Source organism: Molothrus aeneus, chromosome 2 (assembly GCF_037042795.1).
Source record: "Molothrus aeneus isolate 106 chromosome 2, BPBGC_Maene_1.0, whole genome shotgun sequence".
In the NCBI taxonomy this organism is placed as follows: domain Eukaryota; kingdom Metazoa; phylum Chordata; class Aves; order Passeriformes; family Icteridae; genus Molothrus; species Molothrus aeneus.
Window position 1 is genome coordinate 87,363,471 of NC_089647.1, and position 19,946 is coordinate 87,383,416.

Here is a 19,946-nt window from a genome sequence, read left to right on the forward strand (position 1 = left end):
GGTTTATAGGATTTTCTTCAGGGACTCGAGAAAGGTGCGGGATGTGTTTGTTTTTCTTTTTCAGAAATGCAGCACCATCCACTTAATTGACTTGGACCATTTGTACATGTTTGGATCCTTACAAAACAGGCTAAAAGGTCTTGCACAAAAGTTGCAGAAAAGTATTTTAGAATGCAGAATCCTTAATTCAGATATTTTAATTCTCATATTTTATGACAAATGAGATGCCTGTTACTTATTTCTTGGTATTCTTGGTTTCCTCTCTCCTCCTGAGATTAAGACATTATTTTTTTAATATTTTACGTCACTGTTTTTGATAAATATAATCTTGTCTGTATGAGCTATTCAGGTTCTTTTAAATGCCTCCTAACAGCACATTGAGAATATTACTGGATACTTAATAACTTAATTTGGATTTAAATAAAAAATGTGTCACATTAAAATTCTCATTACTTCATATTGACAGGTATCAGGAGTTAAAATGACATAGAAAAATATTCAAAGTATGGACTGTGAAATTAACTCCTTACACTTGATACTGAAAGAAGGTACTGTTTTCAATTTATTTGAATATTGATAAGGCTGCCTTTTTCTCTGGGGTTTGGATACACTTGTCTCCAGTTTAAACAAGTACACTTCAGATTTAGAACAGTTTATACTGTCTCAAAGTTGAACTGGAATTTAGCTTGCAAAGACCTAACTATTGCAGGCTTCTTTGACTGCATTTTGATGTAGCTTCACCAGAATGCCCTAGATAATGGGTTTGTCTTAAAGATACAACTTTTCTGCAGTTTGCAAGATTGTCTGGAAAGGAGACACAAGAACTAAAGTTTGTGGTCATTGTGTCAATGTCCCAATACCCTTATTATAATGCTAATTATTATCTTGCCCTAAATTTAAGTATTTATTTCCTTTTAGTTGTTGAACCTTTCTTACAAGATTGCTTGACAGATGTGTAACATTGCGTTGTTTTTGGCAGAAACTCCTTCTCTGGAAGATACTTGGAATTCTTGGTCACTCTCTACTGCAAGTTTTGTTGCTCTTTTAAGTCATCACTCTAATGTACAGGGGCATGTTCTTGCTTTTACATTTATGATGTCTGTAGAAAATCTAGTTTTGTATGTGTATGCTGCTGTCCAAACTACATGTTTTGTAAAATGTTTTTTCCCTTTCTCTGCTTTTTACAGGTAAACTGAAACTCCAAAAATGATGACCTGCTCATTGGCAAGTTACAGGAAAAGCAAGACAACTAAATAAGCACTGTGGTATGAGGATTTAGTCAGATAAACTGTCCAAAAGAGCTATTTACCTGGAGGCTGTTATATTAAATTACTGAGCTCTGCACTGTGTGACCCTCACTAATACCCCAACACTTCTGCATATGAAATGCTTCAAAAGAAGGAACTTCTGTGGCTTATTTGTGACTGAAGTGAATTACATTGGATATAAAAGTTAGTCACAGCTTACTTTTTCATGGAATAACTTATCTGCTTCCTGCCATTTGTGGCTGGGTAGAAGGCAAATATTAACTAGGACCTGTGCAATAAATGTTTTGCAATGGAATGCTACATGTGAAACCAGCTTGCTTTAGAGTGAGAGACAGCAGCATGCAAAACAATCAAAAGCTGAGGAAAGGCAAGGCTACTGAATGCAGATCTTAGCCTACAATGACTGCCAGAAGGGGAAGGATTTAATTGTTTGCCACCTGGTTGACAGTAGAAAGCTTGGGGAGATCTCTGATGACACCTTACCAAAAAAATGCTGGTGTATCTGAGAGGGAAGCAGGGCTTGATTAAGGTTCAGAGTTTCATAGAATCCACTTGTGGGCTATGAGGGCAGTGGTTGTGTGTTCAGTCATGTCTTTGTTGGAGAAAACTGAAAAAAAGACCTGAGGTGTGAATTGAAACTACAATTTATGGACACTTTTTTTTTTTGTGTCTGACCGCAGCAATTCATATTAGCTGTGGTTTCCACAGATATTTGGCTTTAGATGCCAGTTTTAAGTGGCAGATGACAATGAAGTTAGAGTATGCTTGTCCTTCTGCAAAGAACTGCAAGTTACTGTTCTTAAAAGCTGCCTCAGCTGTATAAGAGCAGTTCAAAGAAGGAAATCTTGTACATCTCTGTGATTGTGACTCCTGAAAGCATTTGGAAAGAAGAGTAAATTAATCAAGCTTGTTTTTAAATTATGCAGTATAGCTTAAATCACTATGCTAGCATAATTTTTCTTTGCTTGAGGGTTTTGGTTTTTTGGTTTTTGGTTTTTTTTTTTTGTTTAACTATGCTGGTAAAAGACTATTACACTTATGCAAGAGTTATTCTATTGGGATAGTTCTAGTTCCAGGAAAAGTTCTAGTAGAAAGCTGAAAACTGAGCAGCTGTTTGTGAAGGCCAAGAGTTGCTGTAGTTGAAATCTTCAGTAACTGGGGCTAAATTACCAAATCCATGTTTTCCCTCCCCAAGATGACTAATGCTTCTTCTGATTTTTTTTTCTTAAGGAGTAATGCAGGGTGCAGAGGGCAGTGCAGCTTGAGCACTCTTACCACACCAATGGAAAAAACTTCTGCTTCGCAGCAAAAAATGACATCAATATTTTTGCTCATTGGTCATCTCATTGTACTGATACCTCTTTTCAGTGCTGGTAGGTTAAATGCTCTGTTGAAATTGCCATTTTAAAAAAGAAAATTTGCATGAGATGAATTGTGTGTATTTAGTAGGAAAGAGTTACTGAGAACAAGTAGTGAGTTTGGGGTTTGTTTTTGCTTTAGCATATTGACAATAGCTGGATGCTTCTGCTGGGTTCAAATTTCACTGGGGATGTCATGGAAAAATGGAGATAATTTTTTTTTTAATTTAGGGCTCTGAGGCTTTGATTAGCCTCTCCATGTTTCTTATGAAGAAATCCCAAAGTGATAAACTTCCTTGACCTAAGGTTAACTATAGAGTGCCTTCTTCATGAGACATTCTGTATGTCTAGTTCTGAAAGCAGTAAGGCTGAGTTTTCTTTACAATTAAATTAGTAATATTTTTAATGATAGGTCTAGTATTTCAGTAAAGTTTAAAACTACATAAGTTAATTATGCTTGTCTTGCTACTCTTGGTATAAGCAGTCTAATACTAATGTCTGAATTAGATTGAACTATTTGGAGACTTACTTGGAAGTCTTTAAATGGGAAGGCAGTGATATTAGAAAGATTAGTGAAGATTTTATTTATTTTGAAATTGAATATGTTAACTTTGTATTTGTACAGCCATTCAGCAAGATTTAGTAAAATCAGTTCAACCAGATGTTTTGCAGTTTCATAAACATTCAGTGTTGGACATAAAATCACTGAATGCTTTGGATTGGAAGGGTCCTTAAAGATGATCAGTCACCAGTCCAACCCCCCTGCCATGAGCAGGGACACCTTTCACTAGACCAGGTTGCTCAAAGTCCCATTCAGCCTGGCCTTGAACATTTCCAGGGATGGGGCATCCACAGCTTCTCTAGACAAATGCATGCAGAAGCTTGACAGTTTTACAATCTGCTTTAGCCAAATGGTCAGCTCAGTTTGTGCTACAGTAATATTCTCCATTAAGTTTTTGTTTGCATGTTTGGACTCTTGCAACTTCTTGCAATATCTGTCCTTTTTCTCTGATTTTTTTTTTTTGGCTGGTGTTAAGAGAGATGCTTGCTAAGCTGCATGATTGTGTCCTGTCAGCTTGTTACACAGGCATAGTTATTAAAACTGTGTTTACATTGGCCTTTTCTGTGATGTTCTGAAAAATGGGCCTTCTGGTTAAAGGCGAAAATGTAGGAAGGAAATAATACATTATAGCCAAGACTTACTAATCTAAATACTTTTTCTCTCCAAATTTTTTTCCCTGATTTGTTTTTGTCCCCACAGTCCTAGTGGCAGAATACTGTCAGGAATTCTGCACTGCTGCTGTTTGCACTGTGCTTTACATAGATAGTATTTACTTTAAGAATCTGGCAATTCTGCAAAAGTACTAGCATGGTTAAATAACAAGGACATGACAGGTAAGTTGGGAAGCTTGGAGTTGCCTGATGAATCCCATGGATCATCTTACACTCTGTTTTGCAATGAGGCTGTTTGACTTGCATGTGCTTGTTGCTGGCTACTACAAAGAGGGAAGTTGTGCCTTAAGCTTGTAAAATATGTGATCATGTTCTCAACCGGAAGGTGGTAACAAACAAAAAATAATAGCCTTGTATGGTAAATTGTTACAGAAAGTTTTTCTAATTCTGTGTAACTTGGAATGGGCATTAATACTTCCTAAACATAAAAGTATAGAAATTAAAAGTACTGCTATTTTTTCATTTTTTTCTTTTTTTTTTTTAACAGAAGGGTGCGTTATTTGTGATTACTTTGTGCTTGTTGGAGAGCCTATAGCTATTACTTGCCCAATAATTACATTGCCAGTGCTTCACTCTGATTACAATTTGACATGGTATAAAAATGGTAGTGCTACAGCAGTGACCACAGAGAGAGATGCCAGGATCCACCAGCGAGAGGGCTTGCTTTGGTTTATTCCTGCTATGCTGGAAGATTCTGGACTTTATGAATGCAATGTAAGGTAAGGAAGGAAAAAATGGATTGCTAGTATGATAATTTGCAAGTGTGATAATTAATTTGTGAAACTTGAGTGTACAAAACTTCTTGTTTTAGGTAAAATGCTTGGATCAGTTGAAAGTGCTGTTTTCACCATGCCTTTAGTTTCTGCATGCTGCCTGTGTTTCTCTGCTATTCCATGCATTTAGTACTACAAAAGTGGTTCATACAGAAGACTCTCTTTATCTTAAACCATGACAGTACTAAAAATGGTCTGTGGGGGTGGTTGGTTGCTTTGTTTTGGATGAAGTGTAAGGTCACAGGAAAATGCCTTAACCTCTTTGGCTTTTCCTGTGTTCAAACTGTTGTTTGATACTGACAGATCAGAAGAACACTGGTTTCTTTGTAGGACAAGGCTAAATGTAGGAAAGTTCTAAGAGGAGCAAACGGTGCATTTTATCACCACACAGACTTTCTGGAGAGCTTAGCAACTTTTTGGAAGTCTTACTAGAAGTCCAAAAGTTAAAAGACTGAAAACAGTTTTTATGATTTATTTTAAAATATTTTCATTACTGGTCAAAAATGAGAATACATTAAAAGGGCAAAGCAGTGTGCTAGACAGCTTTAGAGACTGAAAATAATGTGTCTCTACTACTACTCAAATAATCTGAGTGCACAGAGAACTAAGAAGGAATAGATTATTTAAAGAGTATCTATATCTAGCTTTTTTAGTACTTTAAGCTCTGGCTAGATTAATCTAGCCAAGCACTGGACTTCACTATTTAGGTTGTCAAATCTTTTTTACAATGGTTGAAATTCAGTGTGTGCTGAACAGGAAATTAAGTTTGGGAAGACATACATAAAATGTTCCTTTCTTCTTGGTGTTCCCACAACACACTGAGAATAGCCAATACAAACTTTTCAGATGGCCCTAAATTTGATTTAGGAGTGTGTAGTTACATGTTCCGGTGTGCATAGAGTTGTGCTGGAGGAGTTTGGGCTGTGAATGATCAGCAAAAACTTCCAATGTCGCAGGCACATTCCTTCACTGGAGTTTACCATGAAACCAAAATTGGAAGTCAGAATACATGTAATCCATGCAAAGCTACCCAGCTGCATAATTTTAATTTAGCCTTTCCTGCTATGGTTTTAGTTACTTGAGATATGAGATGTGTTCCTGTGGGCACCTCACATCCTTGGCTTACATAATATCAGCAGAACAAACAACTTGCTAAGGTTCAGTCATATTAACTGTAAGCAACATTTTGTGCATCAGACACTTAAGCCTTAACTGCAGCTCTGAGAAGTCCTGATGTCCCTTCTCATGTGTCCAAAGCAAATTCCATTTCTGCTCACAACACAAACTCAGAGCTTATTCTCATCTCTTCACCTGGAACAGCAGCTGAGAGGCTGAGGATGGTGTTTACAAACTAAGGGAATATAGCAGGGGTGTTATAGAGGAAAGGCTGGTAGAGATGCTGAAGTCTCTCTCCCTGACTTGCTAGAAATTAATTAATTAATTAAATTAATTAATTATTAATTAATTACATGACTTGTCTGCTGTTCTAATTACAGGAGCCTTAACCACTCTAACAAAAAAACTATAAACTTAACCGTTTTTAAGAACGATAATGGATTGTGTTTTAATGGAAAAATGAAGTTTGAACAAAAAGTGACAAGCGCGAATACTGGAAAGGTTATATGTCCTGATCTAGAACAATTTAAAAATGAAGACAATAATCAGCCTGAAGTACATTGGTATAAGGTACTGAGCATGTATATTTCATATATACAAGATACAAAATGTGTTATTTAAAATGTCTTATGAAGTAACTGTGAAAAGCAGCTTTTGGAAGGGAATGTTTATTTTCTCTACAGTTTGAGTGTGGCATGAGTATGAATAAGATTTGTGCAATTCTGGTTTATCCTTTGATGATTTTATGTAGATCATAAGTTTTAAAACTTGTATGTTTCTGTAAATAGAAGGCTTTGCATAATTATTTCAGTTTCTCAGAATATTAGGCATTGTTGATCATGCTGTGGTATTCTTATGCTGCTTACTTTGGTTCTATAAAAGTGCTCTGTAGACTGTGCAAGCTTGAAAACATGTATTTTATCTGTTTTAAGGTAAAAATCTAAACAGTTCAACTCCTAATTCTGATGCTGGTATTAAAGCAGCTATATGGGCCTATACATGTTAAATAACCTATGTGCAGCACCTATACATCTTTTGAGGTGAAGAGATTCTCCACTGCTTGCAGGTCAAGGAGGAGAAGGAAGCTTTTTTCCCAGAGTTTATTGCCACAGAAATGGGGATACACCCAAACAGCAGGAGGCACTGCTACAGCAGCGCTTTCATCATAGAGAAGTAGGGGTGGAGAAATGTGTTCTCATAAACTCTGCTGCATGTGTAATAACTTCTACTACACCTGAGATAGAAAACTGTCAAGCTGTGAACTAAAGCACAGCGTCTGAAAACTTAAAGGGTTGGCTGCAGTGATTTTTTTTTAAGTGCAAATGAGCAAGGTGTTATCAGACTTTGTTAGACTGTAGTAATGCTTGGAAAAGAATCCACATCATGGCTTTCAAAGAACTCAGTGTTTGCCAAATATTTTAATCATCAGTAGAGTACAGTAACTGGTTTGTCAGATTTTTTTAGTTCCCTTTAAGTCACAGGTACCTTTGGTGTGTTTAGGAGTGTAAACCTGGATTTCTTGAAGACAAGCGACTTCTTTTGGCAGAGGGTGAAAATGCTGTCTTGATTCGTAATGTAACTGTGCAAGACAGAGGAAACTACACATGCCAGATGGTGTACAAATATATGGGAAAACAATTTAATGTTTCAAGAACCATAAGTCTGGAAGTTAAAGGTGAGAGCATGAGGTTATTTCCTTTTTGGTTCTGCTGTAAACATCTGTATGCAGGCATAAGATATTTGGCAAGCTACTTTTCAGCTCTGTGAAATTAGAGTTGTAAGCCTTTAATTTATTCCTGAACATAAAATTGAAAGACAGTGTCGTATGTTGCTACCCTTGAGCATTCCTTTTGAAGAAGAATTGTCATGGGGAAATGAGTAATGCAGGGTTAGGAATGAGAATTAGAAGAAAGCAGTGGTTCCTGGTGTGGAGGTATTGCTTTTGTCAAAACAAATAGTGCACCATTAAAGTAAATAAACTTAAAAATAGATGATTTTTTTTCCCGAGACTATCACAGCAAATGACCTGCTTGAAGCCCTGTTGGTGAACTTGCTTCTCCATTGATGGGAAAGGAGATGTGATAAGCTGTATAAATAATAAAAAAGTTAATAAACCTTCCTCTGGAAGGGGTTGGCTTACTGTTGGCACTTGGTTGTGCTTTTCTGCTGTCACTCTGCCAGTAGTGTAATTTATTGCACTTATCATTGTGATTATGTCTTTGTGGGCAATGTTGCTGGTGACCTGACTAGTAACATGATAAAAGTCCTATCAGAATAGTTGTCTGGAGAAAGCAGGTCCATCTTTTTAGGTTAAACCAAAATTCTGACTTTATATAGGAGATATAAGAACAGTGGGTTGTTTGCAACAAATCTGTATATCGTGCAGAATGATACTATTCCAGCCCAGTTTAAGTATGTGTTTTTTTAAACTTTTATTTAAAAAAATATTCATCTTATCTAGGAAGTCATTGATACAACCTTTTTCCTCTTCCTTATCCATCTCCAAAGAAGTTAACTGCATTTTTTGGTTTTATCTTTGTTTGTTGGTTTTGTGCTACTTTCATGTCTGCTGCCAGTAAATTTGAGATTTTTTTAAAGCATTTTAAAGTTGTTTTTTTTTCTGTTACCTTGGAAGCTAAAATAGAATAACTTGGAGAGAGTAGAGCAAATATCTTATGAGACATTTCTGTTGTAAATTTGAAACTTGTAGTAAGTAAGGCACTACAATAATACCAAACAATAAAACCAAACCCACTGTAAAACCAAAACTATTGTCAGTTGAACTTAGTTGTGGATCTTTTCCTGCCTGAAGGTTTTATTTTTCTTTGTTTTGCGGTTAGAAAAACCACTGCAGATGCAACCAGAGTTTATTTATCCAAGGAACAATACAATTGAAGTAGAACTCGGTAAGTAGTGACTATTTAAGAGATCATTAACTTTAATGAAACAAATAAGCTCCTGGTCTTTTTAAAAAGATATGTGAACAGTTCCACAGAGTTCAGCAAGACTGGGGGATAAGAATGTGGATTGAGAATATCTGGAAGACAGAGGATAGATAATAGAATGTGATTCCCGCAAATAATTTCTGGGGGGAGGTAACTTTGCCTAAGATTGGAGTCTCTTGACCAGCAATGTTGTGCAGGATGCATTTATTTATTTTCTGTTATTTCCATCTATCCTTTTTACCATTTCTCAGTGTTTGTGTCTTGATGTATCCTCAGTATCTGTGGAAATATGGCTTATGTACATGTAGCGCATTAGGATTGTTGGCCGTTGACCCGTTCAGTAGCTCTTTTTCTTCCTGTATGTTTCCTGTCTCCCTTCCCTCTCCACAACCTGGATTTTATTCCTTGTTTTAGGGTAATACAGATTTTGGATACTGATGTTTTGTGAAACAGTGAGCTGCTAGTTGATGCATATCCCAGGTACTGTTTATCTTGGAAATTTATTAAATAAGAGATTCTGGGTATAAAGAATAACTTCTTCACAGAGAGGACAGCTGGGCAGTGCAGCAGGCTGCCCAGAAAAGTTGTGATGTCTGTCTTTAAAGGTTTTAGAACCTGACTGAATAAGTCTCTGAGCAGCCTCATCTGACCTCAGAATCAGGCCATACCTTGAGCAGGAAATTAGATTGAAGACCTCGCTTTCAGAAGAGAACCTCAATTGTTTTGTAATTCTCTGGGCCAAGTATATGGTGTTGCAGTCTTTTCCCAAGTAAAGTTACACGTGTTTAAAGTGCACCACATATCAGACACTTGTGTTCTACTGACAAAGTCCAGGAGAATGAGATTCGAGCTGCTTAAACTGCACTTTTAAAAATCATTTTGTATCAAAGGGGGTGGTTTCAAACAAAATATTTGACTTAAAAGGGCATTAACTGATTTTGGAGAAGCGTAATTGGCTATTTACTAGAATTTCTTAGTACAGGAAACAGTTTTGTAATCTTTAGAGGAATTAGATCATTAGAGAAGCTCTGAGCAAAGGTTGCATTTGGACTCTTAACACCACATGGGAGGTCAGGCAGGAGCATTGTGGATTATTTTTACGTGCATCACCCTTTTGGAATCTCACATAACACATCTACTTTTGCTGTTGCTTTTTCTGACATTAAGCTTGTAAATTGTGTGCAGCTAGTGTTGTTTTCTCCTATTAAAGCATCATGTTTCTTTTTGTATCATGTGAAACATTTTTGTCTGTCCCAATTCTAACTTTCAGTATGTATGTTGTTAAATTGGACATCACTGAAACACTAGTGGGTTGTGTGTGTGTGTGTGTGTGTTTAGGGTTGTTTTGGGGTTTTAGTGGTTTTTTGTTCTGTTCTTTTCTTTTTGGCCTCAATGGCTTGTGAAAGATAAAGACTTATTCTGAAGTTGCCAGGTTTTGGTGAGGATTGGTAGATTTTGACCAGAACTGTGATTGTGCTTTAACAGAAATTATGATCTTCCAAAGTCCAGAAGGCTTTTTTTTTAAACGGTGAGAATATTTAGGATCTGATACAAAAACTATTATTTTAAAAGCTTACAGTCCCGTGATCTTCAGATGGTTATTTAATTCTGTTGAAGTAATCTAGAATCACTCAGCAGCCCATTCTTTTCTGGTAATTATATCTTCTCTGTCTTCATTACAAAAAATACATGCCTGAAAAACTTTCAGTTCTTTCACTGTTAAGGAAATTTGTTCACCAGATTTTGGATAATACAGGGAGACTTTCCATAGTAATTATGTTACCTCATGTAACCCTAATTTTTGTGTGAAAACTTGACTTTTTGTTTGTAACTGTAACTATGGAAGAAATGAAGTAATGTTACAGTCGGACTTCTCTGTACTGTATCTCCCACCCGTGAAAGTATCATGTAAATCTCATCCCCAGTTTTGGCTGGTAGTTATTTAATTCAGAAAAGTTCTTAATGATGCAGCCTCTACTTAGGAGGAGTCTGATCTGCAGGCTTTTAAATTTACTGAAGGCAGTGTCAGGGATTTTTTTCAATGCTTGATAGTATTTTCTGAGCAATTTATTAGTCCAGGGACTGGCTGTGACTCTCAGCCTGAGTCATTAAGACTGTGTTATGGGACAACTTGTTTAGACTCCTTATTGTAGAATTTGGTCCATATTTGTTACAGCTTGGACACAGCATTAATTAAAAGTTGTGCTGGTGTATTGTTAGGTGCTTTGGACCACCTAGGATGAGCAAACCTTGATTGTTTTACAGACATTAGAGTAATAGCCACAGGTGAGACTAAAAGGAGACTCCAGCCACAAAGTGGGTTTATTGTGACAACTGAGATCTACAAATGATTCCCTATTACAGGAACACATAGGGGGGACACTTCTTAAAGGAATTTGAGATTTGGTTTTGTTTGTTTTAAAATGACGTTGCCATTCAAATATTCAATATTCTCTGTCCAGTACCTTCAATGGGGTACTGGGGGAAAAAAATAAAACCTCCTACTGCATGTCTGGCTGTGGGGCAGAATCTCTAAGCAGCTGCATGAACACTTGTATGGAAACAGCTATATTTTTTTTGAATGAGAAGTGGCAGAAGGTGGTGTAGAAACTTAACAGTGCGTTCATGAATGTGTGGGCATGGAATGCTTGAGGGGGTTTTATTGAATAATTGTGCAATGCACTAAACCACATCTTAAAAAAAATTAACTATTGTGGTAGAAGGACATGAAGGAAGAGATTGGGGAGCATCTCTGATTTCTGTGCGAACTCTTGTTCAAGTAAGTGCTTTCCATGTGAGCTAAAGGTTTATTCCATACTTTTGTTAGAGACCATCCCTTGGTGGAAGCATCTAGATCTGATGCGGTTCTAGGAAATGAAAGACTAAGATCTTTACATAGGCCAGCTGAGAGAGCCCACCTTCTGCTATCAAATCCTAACTTCCATGGGTAAAATACAGAAGGAAAGGAATCCAAGAAAGCTGCTTACCTTCCTGTACATGGAGCTCACTGAGGTACATTGGCAATAAATACATTTTGCAAATTGGCTTGCTTAATACTGAGGTGTTCTGTAAGATCTGGACTCTTGGTGGCAAAGGAGCTGAGTGACAGGTGAGCTTGCTCTGGAGGTAAAGTGTGATAATATTCAGAAACCAACCCAGTGGACAGTGCTGGCCAAAAGATCCTGATTTGGTATAAAGATATACAAGGTCACTAAGAATGGGATTCAGCTCCCAGATGTAGGTTGTCTGCGCATGGGTATGTGCATATGATCTGAGGTCCTTAACTCAGGCCAGTATCAGCAGGAGCTCAATTCAGTGCCTACACAAAGAGTGCTGTTTTGGGTGGTCTGGCTACTCTAGCAGTGCGGTTTTCTTAAAGATCTGGAGTCCTGTCTGACAACTCCATATGGATACCTCGGATGCTTGAGAGCATCTCAGATGTCACCATAGGTGTACATGCAACTGATTCAAGCCCTGGAGATCTTTCAGTGGAGTCTGGAGAGTCATTCAGTTAAGGTATCTACTTTAATGTGAGTGGACTTCAGCATAGATGAACGCTGTTACTAGCTTAGACACCTAGCTTGTATGTAGATGTGAACATTTAGACACTTATATTTAGGATGGAATTTATACCCAGATTGTAGACACCCAAATATGAATTACAAATGGATGAGTTTTAAGGACTTTGCTTTTCATAAAGTAAGTAGATTTCTTTTATATCCCTCCTTTTCCCAGCTATTCCCTCATCACTTGATTCTGCTCCTATTACAGGACCTTCAGTTTCTGTGTTTACATTTGTTTTTTTGTAGGCTCTCATGTAGTTATGGAGTGTAACATATCAAGTGGCATAAATGGCTTGATTCCATTCTGGCAAGTTAATGATGAGGATGTTGATATCTTTGATGAAACCTACATGGAACAGTTTTATGAGTAAGTATCCTTATACATTGAATTTGTAGTGCATATGTAGGTGAAGTAGTCTGCAGTAATGTGCAGAGAATTCATTATAAAGTAGACTACTTTGCCACTAGTCATTGAAAGGCTGATTAGAAGTCTGTATCAAACACAAGTATGTTCTTATTGCTTGGTTTTAAAATAATAACATTTTATTATAAATAATGTGTCTGATACAAATAGAATGAAGCAATCATGTAGATTTTTATAATACTATTGTGAAATACAATTTTGTAATACTTATGTATTTTTTCCTTATGTGATTTTTTTTTAATAGTACGTTAAAGCCTGTCCTCTATCATTAATATGGGAAGGATATATTGTTCCAAAATAAAATGTCACCCAACGTACTTTTATTTGTGAAAATGGTCCTTTTTAAAGTACAGACACAGCTGCTAATCCTCAAGAACACAAGGCAGAAACTCTTGTTGCAGGACATTTAGGTTCCAATGTTTGACTAACCTGAAGTAAAAAAGTGTTCAGATGGAATTTCAGATGGGAAAGTCATTCAATTTGTGTTCATAGCCTCTTGTCCAGTCAGTGGATACTACTGAAAGGAGCCTGGCTCCTCCTTCTCCACGCCTTCCCCCATCAGGCATTAACTCACATTGATGAGATCCATCCCCTGCCCCCAAACCTTCTCTTCTCCAGGCTGAGCAGTCCCTGCTCTCTTGTATGACAGATGCTCCAATTCCTTATCTGTCACATCACTGCACATGACTTGCTCCAGCAAATCCATCCATCTCTTGTACTAGGCAGCCCAAAACTGGCCCTACACTCCAGGTGTGACCTCACCAGTGCTGAAAATCACTGAAGGATCATTTCCCTTACCCTGCTGGCAGCGTATTTCCTAATGCAGTCCAGGATGCCTGGGATCTGGTTATTCCTGCTCATATGAAGGATTTGCATTTTGCTTTGAACTTCATGAGTTTTTTTTTTTCATTTGTCCATCCTGTTAAGGTACCTCTGGATGCTGGCTGTTGTATCAGACATCCCTCTGAGTTTTGTGTCACCTGCAACACTGCTAATGGTGCACTCTGTCCAGCTTGGGGGGGGGAAACTCAACAAACTCAACCCCAAAAAAAACTGAAAAAATTAATCCCAGTATGTTTTTAGTTCATGAAATTGTTAGTTACAGACGTATATTTATTGTGCTTCACTAGCTTCTTAGGTTTATAGGGATAAAAAAATTAATATCTTTGTATTTGTGGATAGATGAATCTGTCTCGTATTCAGCATAGATATGCAGTTATGTACAGATGTTTTCCTTGTACCTTTTCTTATGACAGAGAGGGGTTGCCTCATGGACTTGCTGTATCTGGAACAAAATTTAACATTTCAAAAGTGACAGTAAAGGACTATGCTCATAAGTTCTTCTGCCACTTCATATATGGTTCTCAACAATTTACAGCCTACATCAAATTAGAATACCCAGGTAAGAGATCTCTTCTTGATAAAATGGTGATCATTGGCTTACTTGTCAGTTAGTTTGACTATGCCCTATTAGAATTAAAGCTGTGTGATATACTTTTATGTAAAATGGGCAGTGCATCTCAGTACCTTTCTTTGTGAATTTTTTTCTCACATTCTTAGCAAAATGAAAGAAAACAATGCTTTTGATTTGCTTTGTCTTCTCTCATTCAGTATTTTGGGACTGAAAGTGAATATGAACTCTAACTTGTTACATGACTATAATTTCTTCATAAAGATTGTCAGGGTAGGATTTAACTTCAGAAATTCTTTAATGCATTGACTAAAACATGCAGTTTGTGGGGGGTGTTTTAATGACAGTAAATGAGTAGGTTCACTGAAGGCAGAGACAATGGAATGCTAGCTGGTCTGGGGAGATTAGGTCAGGAAATCACCTCCCCACCTTTCAGACTTCCTTGCTTTCTGACTGATAGAATTTTGTACAAGAATTCTCATTCTACTGCTGTGCTGGGTTATATGTCAATATTTTATTTTGGTGTTTCAGCTGAAGAGAAGCCTCATTTATCATATTGTTGAGGTATTTTTTTCTCTGAAAGATAAAAGTAGGCTTATCAAATAACAGTAATGTCAGAAAGCATAAATTAAACAGCTTGTCCTGTTTTTCACTCTTTTTAAAACAAAAGTATTTTAATGATTAAACAATTTTGTACAATCCTTGTCTTTCCCTGGTTCTAGCTTATAGTTGTACTTTATTTGTTTTCTTTCCTATTCTGTGCTGCTGCAGCTCGAAACATTCAGGGGTACTTAATTGGAGGAGGAATTTCCTTGGTATTTTTAGTGTTTTTTACTCTCTTTATCTACAAGATCTTCAAAATTGATATTGTGCTTTGGTATCGGGACTCCTGCCATCCTTTCCTGGGGAAAAAAGGTATGTTTATGTAACAGTGCTGAGTGTTGTTCTGAGCTCCCACCTTTACTTGCACAGCAGTGAGTTACTCTCATGGATCATGATTGGTCTTCCTTGGGGTTTTTGAAAGGATAATATTGTTTTCAGGATGTTTAGAATTAATTCAGATGAAGAAAGCTGGGAAAAAAATGAGCAACTTCCCAGGCATCCAGAACTATAATTTCTTTTACTGAAGACCCACCCTAGTGGTTTGAATACTGCTCTGACAGCAGTTTTTCAGATCACTTTTAATTACTGTTGTTACAGAAAGCAATAACACATTAGAAGTGTTATGTGTTTTTTATTTTCTATAGATGAAACAGGGAAAATATAACTTGGTGTAGTTTTCTATTTAAAGGCACTTCTGATTATTTTACTTTCTGGAAATTTTGCTTTCCTGGCATTGAAAATAATGTTGAAAGGGTGTTGTCTATGAGAGTATGCTGAAGTATGGGTAATTTCCAGCCATCTGAGAGGAGATACTTTCTGTTTCTCTAGCCATGTATCTTGTGGAGGTATTGATATTCTCTTAGATTTTCTTCAAAGTCCTTTAAATTATGTCTTTCTGAAAAGTTTGATCAAAATTAACCAAAACAATTAAGATCTTGAAATTTGACACTTAATTTGTTTTTGTTGTCATGTCTAAGTGGTCGCTGTGGTTGAAACTCCAGGTTGCAACACCACCTTGAGTATGATGGCAAATGGAATTTTAAGTATCAGTTGTACCACTAGGTTCACTGTTTTTCAAATATTTCAGTGATGAATTTTTTGTTTTTTGTTCAAAAGAGAAAGTTTCAACTTAATTTTTCAGGTCTCTTTTGCCTATTCAGATTCAGCATCCTGAATTCTAGAAGGCCTGATCCTACAAATATTTCAGGCTTTGTATAATCCTACATGCTTAGCTAATATAGGAGGATTAGGACCTAAAACAATGATTCAAGTAAGGGAAAACCCCTCAGAGTTTAGAGATTTCCCTTGTTTGCTTGCTTGGTCTTGTATCTTTAGAATTTATTTTTATGGAAGTTCTATTGTTCACTCCTTAGTTTCAGATGAGAAGATCTATGATGCTTATGTTCTGTATCCAAAGAACAGAGAAAGCTGCTTGTATTCATCAGATATTTTTGCCCTGAAGATTCTGCCAGAGGTCTTAGAAAGGCAGTGTGGATATAAGCTCTTCATACTTGGGAGAGATGATTTACCAGGAGAAGGTAAGGTAGCTGAAGACAAATTTGACTTGAGTTTTCTTGTTGACCTGAGAAACAAGCAGTCAGATGGGAATCTAAATCTCTCTCATCATCAAATATCAAATGAACCTTTTTTTTTTTTTTTTTTTTTTACATTGAAGGATTTTGGTAGTGGTTTGAGAAGGAAGGGTTCCCAGAGAAGTAGAATCTAAAGTGCTGCTTAAATTTTTCAGCTTGAAAAAAATGCAATAGTCTGTTCGCAGGGTTTAGCCATGGGGTTTTTGTATGGTATTTACCATATTTCACTGTTTGTGACTTAACTGACTGGAATACCATTGATGGGGGGAATCTTTTTTTCCTCTTCCACTTACCAGAACAAAACCAGTTGAGCACATCAGAAACAGTCTGTTTAAGGTGAAAAGCTCCTGTGGTTCTGGAACTTGGGGTTTTTTTTGCATTTGTACCTATGATGGTAATAAAATGGCATTAGCAAGATAAGTAGTAGATAGTTGGTAGCTCTTCTCTGTTCGTGCAAAACAAGGATATAGACGTATAGACTCTGATGGGGTAAGATTGTGTTGCATTGGCCAGATTTCTATGGTAGGCTAACCCAAGGTAACTGCTTGCATGTTCACATCCTGTTTTGATGTAAAGTGTGTTGGCTTAAATATCAAACAGTTGATGAATCAGCTGCAGAATACTGGTAACAGAAAATAGAAATGTAAAACCTTAATTTTGCACAACCTTTTTCTCTACAGCTGTGATCAGCGTTGCTGATGAAAAAATCCGTCGAAGTAGGAGAGTGATAATTGTTTTAGTACCAGAGCCCTCCTGTTACAGCATTCTGGAAGATGAGTCTGAAAAGCAGCTAGCCATGCATAGTGCTCTTATCCAAGATGGCATTCAAGTAATTCTCATTGAACTTGAAAAAATACAAGATTACACAACCATGCCTGAATCCATCAGATATATTAAGCAAAAGCATGGGGTTATCCGATGGAAAGGGGACTTTTCAGAAAGGTCCCACTCAGCAAGAACCAGGTTTTGGAAGAAAGTGCGCTACCAGATGCCATCCAGAAAAAGTGGCTCTTTATCACAGCTGCATTTGTTACCAAAAGACTTGAATTTGCCTTAAATAACAAATGAGAAATTTAATGACTGATTCAGTTCACACAGTTGGTGATGGATTGACTGAAGGTCCCATGTATCTGTTTTGTGCAATCTCATCCAGATTTACTGGGGTGAAGGTAGTATAGTTTCATCTACAGATGTGAATGTTTTTTACTTCTGGCTGGATCAACAGAACACTGAGAAATATCAGTAGCACATGTAGGAAGCACACAAGTACTTTTCCAAGAATGATTCTGTGAAATTCCCTTGTATTAACAAAAAATTGTCAAAAACTTGAAGCCAATGAAGAAAATTTGATTTTTTTTTCTGCAATTAAAGTTTCAATATGAAGGGAATTACACTAATTATTGTTGTGATATTAGATAAGGTGCATGGCTGGTGCCAGTAAATGTTTGTTTCTTTTTTTTAATGAAACGACACAAACATTTTCTTTGTTACAAGTTTGTTATTTGCCTTGTTCAGTTTGTGGAAAGATAAATCCCCATGTTACTGCATCAGTGTGTTATCATCCAGGAGAATTCACAGAATTCACATCCAGGAGAAAAGGTAAGAGAATTCCAGCCCTCTAAAAGTGCTGTTGAACCTGACAAAGCTTAAATATTCTTACTTGATCTCTTTTACATGTGATAGATCAGTGCCATTTTGAGTCACTTTGTCACATGCAGATATTGTAAAAATACCTTTGTAATCTGTATCGAGTAAAAAAATTAATCTCCAGAAAACTTTCTTTCCAGTTAAATGGCTTAATAAATTTATTTACCCAAGTGGAACAATTGGCTAATGACACAGAGTCTGTCATGGGAGGTGCAGGATGGTTGACTTCATCCACCTTACCTTGAGGACCATGTCAAGGGGCAGAGAGAGAGAGAGATGCCCCTGTGTTACCCCCTGCAGCTGCTTGCTTTTCTCCTTTCCCTCTGCTCTGATATGTAAGGAATCTGAGATGATTGTGTGCTGAGGGCTGCAATCATGACTTTCCAAACAAAAGGGAAAGGAAGTTGTGTAAAATGTTGAATCCTTTCTCTTTCATATTAAAATATTTTTAATAGTATTTTGTATGCCCGAAGTGTTAACTCTAAAGTTATGTTTGACTTGAGGCAGTGATGTAGTTTGCAATGATCAGTTCTTTTTTTTGGGAAGGGAATTTATTTCTATTATTAGAAAAAATCATCATACCTCTTTAATGCTATGTTTATAGCTATTATTTTTATAGAAACAGGAGATGAGAGCCAAATTCCCCCTGTAATTTCAGTCTGTCCTTGAACGTTATGCTTTTAGGTTGTGAGATCTTGTTGTATAGGGAAGCCTCAGGAACTGATTGTTACTGCTGCTTACAACTCTGAATTTTTGTGTCCTATTAGCTTTTTTTCTTGCAGCACTTTTGCTCTCCTCCCATTCAAACTCCAACCTATATTTTCTCTTGCAGCTCCTTTATCTTGAAACAAGCAACTTGCTTTTGTGTCAACCTCCATCACTTTCCAAGCTCGGACAGAAGGCTCTTACTAATACAGTATTAGGCAGAAATTTTCCCTCTGGATCTCCACTTTTTTGTCTGAAAAAAATTACGTTCTGCAACCTTCAGAATTCATCTATTAATTTACACACTGCAGTGTTGGCTTTTCTTCTTTCATGGCTCAAACAATTTTCTTATGCCTCCATACTCAACCAAACAAAACTGTTCTGGGTGATAAGTGACAAAGCCAGTAGAAGTAAGTTCTTTTCCCAACTAAATTAAGTGTGTGCTGGAAACTAGAAACAGTGCTTTTGAGAGACAGTGCCTTCTGAGCTTTGTGAGTTGTGTGTGTTTGGCAAAATAGAATAAGAATCTCTTAATTTCTAGAGGAAGGGGGGAAAGTGCATTTGAAATGTCAGACTAATTCACACTGTTATGGTACTGAGGTGTTTTATTGATGAATGTCATGTATGTACAGACCTATGCAGATGCTCATAGTCTTTTCCCATTCTGTGTTTTAGTCACAAGAGAAGTGTCAAAGGATGATCAGTCCTAGTCATGAAGTGCCATATTTACTTAGCTGTTCATGCAGTCTGCCTTTATATATGGTGTGTGTTCTGTGGCAGCCTGTTGTAGGGTAAAAGAGCTTTGAGATCCACCTGAAGTTACTGAAAACCATCTGAACAAGGCTAATTGTTATGGTTCACACTGATAGAATAATCAAACAGGACAGAAACTATGGTTTGGTCACAAAATTCTTCTTTAAGAAGATCCCTGTATCAAATGTGAGGACCAGACACTGACATTATGGTATTTGTACTCTGAGAACTAGGGTGTAACACTGACTTTGTGCTTTCACCTTGACAGCTCACAGTCATGCAGGCCAGCCAACAGAGTTCCAGCGACCTCAATCCTCCTAATTACTTCTGCTGACTGGAACAGATTGAAAGGAGAACTGCTACTTGTTATCCCTAACTTTAGGAATGGAAGGTTATTTTACTGAGCCAAAATAGTGGTTTTTAAAAAACACTTGTTCATTTTGATATATTTATATAAATAATGCTAAAGTTTTCATGTGTGTTATGTAAAGGCACTTTGAGGAAGAGTTCATTTTAAAATTTAATAAAGGCACTACATATTTTTTTCATACACAC

At 36.9% G+C, this 19,946-nt stretch overlaps 1 protein-coding gene across 1 annotated transcript; it reads left to right on the forward strand.

The window, feature by feature from the left end:
• The first annotated feature begins 470 nt into the window (after positions 1-470).
• On the forward strand, positions 471-19,941 carry LOC136553598 (interleukin-1 receptor type 1-like). Its single transcript, XM_066545252.1, has 14 exons — positions 471-548; positions 1,188-1,451; positions 2,499-2,641; positions 4,347-4,578; positions 6,129-6,318; positions 7,249-7,423; positions 8,589-8,654; positions 12,503-12,623; positions 13,937-14,082; positions 14,863-15,006; positions 16,068-16,232; positions 16,967-17,885; positions 18,766-19,048; positions 19,660-19,941. Exons 3-12 carry the CDS (start codon positions 2,551-2,553, stop codon positions 17,341-17,343), a joined length of 1,707 nt encoding a protein of 568 aa, XP_066401349.1. The 5' UTR covers positions 471-548; positions 1,188-1,451; positions 2,499-2,550; the 3' UTR covers positions 17,344-17,885; positions 18,766-19,048; positions 19,660-19,941.
• Positions 19,942-19,946: the final 5 nt, after the last annotated feature.

Excerpts from the sequence above, each read along its gene's own strand:
- LOC136553598 (XM_066545252.1), top strand. The coding sequence starts at position 2,551 with ATGGAAAAAACTTCTGCTTCGCAGCAAAAAATGACATCAATATTTTTG. Across the intron at positions 2,642-4,346 it reads GATACCTCTTTTCAGTGCTG|AAGGGTGCGTTATTTGTGAT; the intron begins GTAGGTTAAATG and ends TTTTTTTAACAG. Across the intron at positions 14,083-14,862 it reads CATCAAATTAGAATACCCAG|CTCGAAACATTCAGGGGTAC; the intron begins GTAAGAGATCTC and ends GTGCTGCTGCAG.